Source organism: Oncorhynchus gorbuscha, linkage group LG09 (assembly GCF_021184085.1).
Source record: "Oncorhynchus gorbuscha isolate QuinsamMale2020 ecotype Even-year linkage group LG09, OgorEven_v1.0, whole genome shotgun sequence".
In the NCBI taxonomy this organism is placed as follows: Eukaryota; Metazoa; Chordata; class Actinopteri; order Salmoniformes; family Salmonidae; genus Oncorhynchus; species Oncorhynchus gorbuscha.
Genome location: NC_060181.1, coordinates 77134427 through 77143941, shown reverse-complemented (window position 1 = coordinate 77143941; position 9515 = coordinate 77134427). Strand labels below are relative to the sequence as shown.

At 40.6% G+C, this 9515-nt stretch overlaps 1 protein-coding gene across 1 annotated transcript; it reads left to right on the top strand.

The window, feature by feature from the left end:
- Positions 1-3783: 3783 nt before the first annotated feature.
- Positions 3784-6846, top strand: LOC124044445 (zona pellucida-like domain-containing protein 1). Its single transcript, XM_046364079.1, is given in 2 exon segments — positions 3784-4481; positions 6423-6846. Coding segments are annotated over 2 exon segments (1122 nt in total).
- Positions 6847-9515: the final 2669 nt, after the last annotated feature.

The window sequence follows — 9515 nt, the reverse complement described above, 5'->3', positions numbered from 1 at the left end:
ATTTAACAAGTGACATCAATAAGGGATCAAAGCTTTCAGCTGGATTCACCTGGTCAGTCTATGTCCTGGAAAGAAGAGGTGTTCCTAATGTGTTTTGTATTATTGGCCCATCCCTTCTCTTCGGGGGACAAAAGTAACTTTGTTTTAACATCTTTGTTTTTTACAGGTATTTTGCTACTTGTCCATTAATAATACATTTCACATACATGGTACACAATATACACAGTATTGCATGACACATAAAACGGTACTCAGACATATCCAGAATACATGATATATGTATGTACATATGTGTTTTTGGTCCTAACTATTACAGATCATGATCTTTAAATCCCAGCTCTCAGTCACTCTGTCTCAGCCCATCCTACATATCTCCGTAGCCCATCCCACCTATCTCCGTAGCCCATCCCACCTATCTCCGTAGCCCATCCCACCTATCTCCGTAGCCCATCCCACCTATCTCCGTAGCCCATCCCACCTATCTCCGTAGCCCATCCCACCTATCTTTGTAGCCCATCCCACCTATCTCCGTAGCCCATCCCACCTATCTCCGTAGCCCATCCCACCTATCTCCGTAGCCCATCCCACCTATCTCCGTAGCCCATCCCACCTATCTCCGTAGCCCATCCCACCTATCTCCGTAGCCCATCCCACCTATCTCTGTAGCCCATCCCACCTATCTCCGTAGCCCATCCCACCTATCTCCGTAGCCCATCCCACCTATCTCCGTAGCCCATCCCACCTATCTTTGTAGCCCTGCCCGTCGCATGGGCCACCCTTTCTTGATTTTCTTGTGCCATATATTTTTCAACTGTGCTGTGACGTTTTACATGAATTCTGAACTTTTCTAATCTCATAGTATCCACAGATTGTAAATTAAATATTATTTTTGATAAGACTATTATTATCTTGTTAATTGATTGGCTTGATTCCAAATATATAATATACAGTAACAGTCAAAAGTTTGTATACACCTACCCATTCCAAGGTTTTTCTTTATTTTGACTATTTTCTACATTGTAGAATAATAGTGAAGACGTCACAACTATGAAACAACACATATGGAATCATGTAGTAACCAAAACAGCGTTAAACAAATCAATATATATTTGATATTTGATATTCTTCAAAGTAGCCACGCTTTGCTTTGACGACAGCTTTGCTGACTCTTGACATTTCTTCTACCAGCTTCATGCATTTCAATTAATTAACAGGTGTGCCTTGTTAAAAGTTCATTTGTGGAATTTCTTTCCTTCTTAATGCGCTTGAGCCAACCAGTTGTGTTGTGACAAGGTAGGGCTGGTATACAGAAGATAGTTCATATTATGGTAAGAACAGCTCAAATAAGCTAAGACAAATGACAATCCATCATTACTTTTAGACATGAAGGTCGGTCAATACAGAACATATCAAGAACTTTGAACGTTTCTTCAAGTGCAGCCGCAAAAATCATCAAGCGCTATGATGAAACTGGCTCTCATGAGGGCCGCCACATGAAAGGAAGACCCAGAGTTACCTTTGTTGCAGAGGATAAGTTCATAAGAGTTACCAGACTCAGAAATTGCTGCCCAAATAAATGCTTCACAGAGTTCAAGTAAAAGACACATCTCAACATCAACAGCTCAGAGACTGCATGAATCAGGCCTTCATGGTCGAATTGCTGCAAATAAACCACTACTAAAGGACACCAATAAGAAGAGACTTGCATGGGCCAAAAAACTTGAGCATAATGTTTACATTATACATTATATAACATTATAAAATGTTTACATACCCTACATTACTCATCTCATATGTATATACTGTACTCTATACCATCTACTGCATCTTGCCTATGCCGTTCTGTACCATCACTCATTCATATATCTTTATGTACATATTCTTCTTCCCTTTACACTTGTGTGTATAAGGTAGTTGTTGTGAAATAGTTAGATTAGATTACTCGTTGGTTATTACTGCGTTGTCGGAACTAGAAGCACAAGCATTTCGCTACACTTGTATTAACATCTGCTAACCATGTGTATGTGACAAATAAAATTTGATTTGATTTGAATCTGTCCTTTAGTTTGAGTTCAAATTTGAGATTTTTGGTTCCAACCACATTGTTTTTGTGAGACGTAGAGTAGATGAACGGATTAGCTCTGCATGTGTAGTTTCCACCATGATGCATGGAGGAGGAGGTGTGGGGGTGCTTTGCTGGTGACACTGTCAGTGATTTATTTAGAATTCAAGGCACTCTTAACGAGCATAGCTGCCTCAGAAATCTGCAGCAATACGCCATCCTGTCTGGTTTGCACTTAGTGGGACTATGATTTGTTTTTCAACAGGACAATGACCCAACACACCTCCAGGCCATGTAAGGGCTATTTGACCAAGAAGGAGAGTGATGGAGTGATGCATCAGATGACCTGGCCTCCATAGTCACCCAACTTCAACCCAATTCATATGTGGGAACTCCTTAAAAACTGGAAAAGCATTCCAGGTGAAGCTGGTTGAGAGAATGCCAAGAGTGTGCAAAGCTGTCATCAAGGCAAAGGGTGGCTACTTTAAAGAATATAAAATCAGAAATATATTTTGATTTGTTAAATTAACACTTTCTAAGATTGAAAAGTGCATTTTTCCCAATATTCCATCCAGTTTGCTTAATTTTGTAATAATATATTACACTTGATCTTTCTTGAAGAAGTTCCTCCATTTGTTTTTGTTTTTCCTCTAACATATTCTGTGGCCCTAAGGTACTGTTTTTATTGCTATCTATCTGTACTGTTAGTCCCTCTATTTCCTTTCTTAATATGGATTCTTTGAATTGCATGGCCCCTAACGGCACATTTAAGTGTCCCATACAATTAGGGGGATCTGCTGTATCTACTGTACAACATTTGATTTTCTATCAAAGGCTTTGCACACCTCAGTTTTTATTATTTATAATGCACATTTTAAAATCACACAAAGTGATATTGTTAAAAAATATGAGAAAGAAAAGAAAGAGAGTTCTACTTCTGTAACACAGCATAACAAAACATGGTTCTATAACCAGAGGATGGGTTGGGCATTTTGTAAAGATGAAGGTAATTAGAACAGCGATGGAAAGTAGGCCTAGAGAACATACGTTCCACTGGGATTATTTTTTGGGGGGGCCCAAAAGGTTGCCCCCATTGCTTCCATTGACCTTTGCTTAGCTTTCACATGCAAGTTAAGTATTGGGCTCAGAGTCAAGACAATAATAACTGTAAATTACCTTACAAACAAAGCAGTTGACCTTTCCTTTGTCAAATCATAATTATAGTTGAATGATATTCTGGGCCATGGTGTGCTCTCTTACGACCACATTTGGGTCATGTGAAAGGCCAACAGGGTATTGTTGGGAGTCAAAATGAGTCCGTCAAAGGTTGCCTTTTCAAAGGATTCAACACTTACTCCTTGAAACATCATATTAGCAGGCCAAGGGAATCTATTTTTTAAGAACATTCACAAAAGAAACATGCCATTGTCTCTGCTTCATTTCTGAACTAAAAGGTGTGTTGGGTTTCATGAATTGCCTTTAGGTATGGTGCGTGGCACCCTCAACACAATGGAAATATTTGAATAGGCAGAGCGACATTGACCTTGTTTCTGTCCAATCCCAAGAAGGAGACCTGACTATAAAAGCAACTCCATACATCTCAATAGAATCAAAAGGCTGGAAACAAGCCAACAAAGGACACATTTTAATGTCCCAGTCAAGATATGAACACTGCTAGGAACGCAAAAATGCATCTTCTCAGCTTTTTTCTTTTGGCAATGATGGTCGCAAAGAGCAGTCAACTACAATTAAGTGACTGTGGGTTGAATTTAAGACGCCCAGCATACACTGATATCTCAGTAACTTGCGGCACCAAATCTATTGGTCTGGCCATCCTCATCTGCCCTGCCATTTACACTGGTTACAACGAGTCCCTGCTTATCCTCAACAACATCATGAATGACCCAGCCTGCAAGGGAACTCTGGATGAAAGTGTGACTCCCCCGATCGTGAGGTTTGAATTCCCCATCAACACGACCAATTCTTGTGGCAGCCTCTTCAGGACAACCAGCGCTCCAGGCACAGGGATATTTTCTGACTTCTCCAACATCCAGACAGTCAACATCAGCGGTGTGGTCCGATCATATGATCCCACCACAGGGACAGTCACTTACAACACTGAGTTGAAGTATTATTACTCCTGTGCCTATCCCCTAGAGTACCTGATCAACAACACCCTAATTGATGTGTCAGCATCATCCATTGCAGTGAAGGACAACAATGGTAGTTTCATCAGCACTTTGAGCATGAATCTCTTCAGTGATGTCAATTTCACTTTACCCTTGGTCATTCCAGAACAGGGTCTTGACCTGAGGACTGAAGTCTTTGCCCAAGTCAAGGCCACCAACCTGACCTCCCAGTACTACTTCCTCCACTGCATCACCCATCTTTGTGAGAAGAGCACCTGCAGTACCTTCATGCAATGTAACAGCAGGAGGAGAAGGGGTGTTGTTCCTGCTACCAAGGATGCAGCAACAGAGTCCAAAACCATCAGTTCCCCTCCTATCACCATCAGAGCAGAGAGCATTGTGTCATTAAAAGAACAGCAGACTGCCAGCGAGAACTCAGACACTTCTACAGGTCGTGGGGTGGCAGTGTGTATCCTGGCCTTCGCCTGCATCATTATTATTATTATGGCAGCCATTTTCTACAGGAGACTGAACCACTGTCCCTTTAAATAGTGTGTCCACCTGCTGGTCTCACTACTGTGCAAGAGGACGGATCTCAGCTTATCATAACTTTTTCACATTTATTTACATTTGGCAATAGCAAGATCTTGTTGTTACTAAAGAATGAAAAATGCGTCTTTAGAAAGTTTACGTGAAGAGACTACTAAAGGCATGAGTCACACAGGTAGAAACGGAAACAAAGTGGTGATCAGAGACCTGGAGGGGGTAAGCAGTGAGATCAGCAGGCGGACAGCCTCTAGTGAAGATGAGGTAAAGTGTATTGCCTGCCTTGTGAGTTGGAGGGGCTTGGGAAAGGGTGAGGTCAAACAGTTCACACACCAACTAGGCTACTGGGAAGACATGCAGCACTTAAAGTAGATGGCCCTAGCTATTTCCTATTGCTGCGTGATTATTTTCCTGCTGTAGCAAACTGGCTCAAATTAAGATCCTACATTGGTTATATTATTTTATAAGTCCACAAATGAATGTAGTGACTAAGGATTCTAACTTTAACATCAATCAACAATATGTCCACACTCACAACACAAGAGGTCAACTTGCTGATACAGTATGAGGTGTTTTTAAGACACAAATTACATCCCATTCAAACATCAAATTTAACTGATGTTTATTTATTTGATCAAATCAAATCAACAGTTATTTGTCACATACAAATGTTTAGCAGATGTTATTGCAGGTGTAGCGAAATGCGTGTGTGTCTAGCTCCAACAGTGCAGTAATATCTAACAATTCACAACAACACACAATACACACAGCCTAGAAGTAAAATAATGGAATTAAGGAAGTCAAAAGTTTGGACACACCTACTCATTCAAGGGTTTTTCTTTATTTGTTTTTTTTTTTTTTTTAATTTGTACTATTTTCTACATTGTAGAATAATAGTGAAGACATCAAAACTATGAAAAAACACATATGGAATAATACATCATGTAGTAACCAAAAAAGTGTTAAACAAATCAAAATATATTTTATATTTGAGATTCTTAAAGTAACCACCTTGTTGTAAAGTTGCCTTGTTGTCAGCTTTGCTCACTCTTGGCATTCTCTCAACCAGCTTCATGAGGTAGTCACCTGGAATGCATTTCAATTAACAGGTGTGCCTTGTTAAATGTTCATTTGTGGAATTTCTTTATTTTCACTATTTCCTACATTCTAGAATAATAGTGAAGACATCAAAACTATGAAATAACACATATGGAATCATGTAGTAACCCAAAAAGTTTTAAACAAATCAAAATATATTTGAGATTCTTCAAAGTAGCCACATTTTGCCTTGATGACAGCTTTGCACACTCTTGGCATTCTCTCAACCAGCTTCACCTGTAATGCTTTTCCAACAGTCTTGAAGGAGTTCCCACATATTAACCTTGAGAGAATGCCAAGAGTGTGCAAAGCTGTCATCAAGACAAAGGGTGGCTACTTTAAATAATCTGTTGAATTAATTTGTTTAAAACCTTGTTTAAAACCTTTTTCTATCTCTGAGCTTTGGCTAAGAAAATATGTTAGCTTTATCGTAAATATTACAAAAAGATAGCACGTCGTTGGTTCTTAATGGACAAAAATTAGCACATGAGAGCGAAAAATTATATATTTTATGAAAACTGTTGTCCTTACAAACGTATTCAGTCCAAAAGTTGGCAAGTCGAATGGTCACTTTATGAACTTTGTAGTCTTGTTCTTATCCGATGCCTAGATATTGAGCAAACTACACTTCACCATGGTCACCCAGATAACTCTATTCATGAGAATGGTGAGAGTCATCATTCCCACTTCTCTTTCTAGGCCTTCTGATTCATCGAGCAGCAGAATGAGATTAAGTCCACCTACTTCCTCCGCTGCATCACCTGTCTCTGTGAGAAGAGCATCTGCAGTATGTTCATGCAATGTAACAACAGGAGGAGGAGTACCCAAGACAGGGGGACAGAGCATAAAACCATCACCTCTCCTCTCCTTACCATTAGAGCAGACCAGTCATCTAGCAGCAACAACTATGGCTCCTCTACAGGTCTTGGGGTGGCAGGAGGCATCCTGGCCTTTGCCTGTATCATTACCGTTGTCATAGAAGCCATCTTCTATAGAAGACTCAGCCATTGACTCAACCGCTGGCCTGGTGTTATTTTTCATAATGTTAGAATACATTTGATCAATTAAATTAGGGAGAAAAAAATAACACAGTAATTAGTCAAGACAAAAATTGCTAGCCAGTTATGAAGAAATGGCAGGAATGGAACAAATATAACATATCGAAACAACATGTTTGACTACGTTCTATTTATTCCATTACAGCCATTACAATGAGTCCATTCTCCTATAGCTCCTCCCACCAGCCTCCTCTGGTATAAACTACTGAATTCATTAACTAGTTAGCTATTGTTGGCTAATTTGGCTAGCTAGTAATCCCCTCACTGCCTGTAAATACTTCTCCTTGTTGTTTCCTCCCATTTTACAATTTGCATTGTCTAAAACAAAGTCTTACCATCCTAATTTTAAAATTATATATATTTTACCTTTATTTAATTAACTAGGCAAGTCAGTTAAGAACAAATTTTTATTTTCAATGACGGCCTAGGAACAGTTGGTTAACGCTCTAACCACTAGGCTACCTGCCTCTAATATGCGTTTTCATATGGGATGAAAACGCCAGTGTGAAAATACCTAGTAATTTTAATTGTTTTAACCTTTATTTAACTACAATGACGGCCTACTAGAAGGAAAAAGGCCTCCTGTGGCGACAGGGGCTGCGATTAAAAAATAAAATATAGGACAAAACACACATCATGACAAGAGCTACATAAAGAGAGACCAAAGATGACAACATAGCATGGCAGCAACACATGAAAACACAGCATGGTAGCAATACAACATGGTACAAACATTATTGGGCACATTAACAGCACAAAGGGCAAGAAGGTAAAGACAACAATACATCATCACACGTAGCAGCCTCAACTGTCAGTAAGAATGTCCATGATTGAGTCTTTGAATGAAGAGATGGAGATTTGAGTGTTTTTTGCAGCTCTTTCCAGTCACTAGCTGCAGCGACTGCGTTGACTGTTGATATTGATGTTTTGTTTATTTTTGTTTATTCCAATCTCAGACATTTCTTCATTGCCTGTTACTGTAACTCAACCATAGTCTCTTGCATATTGCTAATTATCTTTATGTAGTCAGATAAACTTTTTAATAGGTGAATTGCTTAGTCTTACTAAGGGTCGCATGTGAGGTATTTATATGATCATACATGATAAATATTATGCCCACTACATGTAGACTCTTGATGCCCTCAATCTCACACAAATGATCAATGAACCTACCAGGTACAACCCCAAATCCATAAACACAGGCACCCTCATAGATATCATCCTAATCAACCTGCCCTCCAAATACACCTCTGCTGTCTTCAACCAGGATCTCAGCGATCACTGCCTCATTGCTTGCGTCAGTAATGGGTTTGCGGTTAAACGACCACCCCTCATCACTGTCAAACGCTCCCTAAAACCTTTCTAATCGACTTGGGCCGGGTATCCTGGAAGTATATTGACCTCATTCCGTCAGTAGAAGATGCCTAGTTATTCTTTAAAAGTGCTTTCTTCACAATGTTAAATAAGCATGCCCCGTTCCAAAAATGTTGAACCAGGAACAGATATAGCCCGTGGTTCACTCCAGACCTGACTGCCCTTGACCAGCACTTAAACATCTTGTGGCATACGGCATTAGCATCCTTTTCAGGGAAGTTAGGAACCAATATACACAGGCAGTTAGGAAACCAAAGGCTAGCTTTTTCAAACAGAAATTTGCATCCTGTAGCACAAACTCCAAAAAGTCCTGGGACACTGTAAAGTCCATGGAGAATAAGAGCACCTACTCCCAGCTGCCCACTGCATTGAGGCTAGGAAACACTGTCACCACCGATAAATTCACAATAATTGAGAATTTCAATAATAATTTTTCTACAGCTGGCCATGCTTCCCACCCCGGTCAACAGCCCTGGGCCCCCACAGCAACTTGCCCAAGCCTCCCCCATTTCTCCTTCACCCAAATCCAGATAGCTGATGTTCTGAAAGAGCTGCAAAACCTGGACCCCTACAAATCAGCTGGGCTAGACAATCTGGACGATCTCTTTCTAAAATTATCAGATGAAATTGTTGCAACCCCTATTACTAGCCTGTTCAACCCCTCTTTCTTATCGTCTGAAATCCCCAAAGATTGGAAAGCTGCCGTGGTCATCCCCCTCTTCAAAGGGGGAGACACTCTAGATCCAAACTGCTACAGACCTGTATCTATTCTACCCTGCCTTTCTAAGGTCTTCGAAAGCCAAGGCTTTCAACTCACCACATTCTTATTGGCAGATTCAACAGCCTTGGTTTCTCAATTGACTGCCTCGCCTGGTTCACCAACTACTTCTCAGACAGAGTTCAGTGCGTCAAATTGGAGGGCCTGTTGTCCGGACCTCTGGCAGTCTCTATGGGGGTGCCACAGGGTTCAATTCTCGGTCCGACTCTCTTCTCTGTATACATCAATAATGTCGCTCTTGCTGCTGGTGATTCTCTGATCCACCTCTACGCAGACGACACCACTCTGTATACTTCTGGCCCTTCTTTGGACATTCTGTTAACTAACCTCCAGACGAACTTCAATGCCATACAACTCTCCTTCCGTGACCTCCAAATTCTCTTAGATGCAAGTAAAACTAAATGCATGCTCTTCAACCGATTGCTGCCCGCACCTGCCTGCCCGTCCAGCGTCATTACTCTGGACGTTTC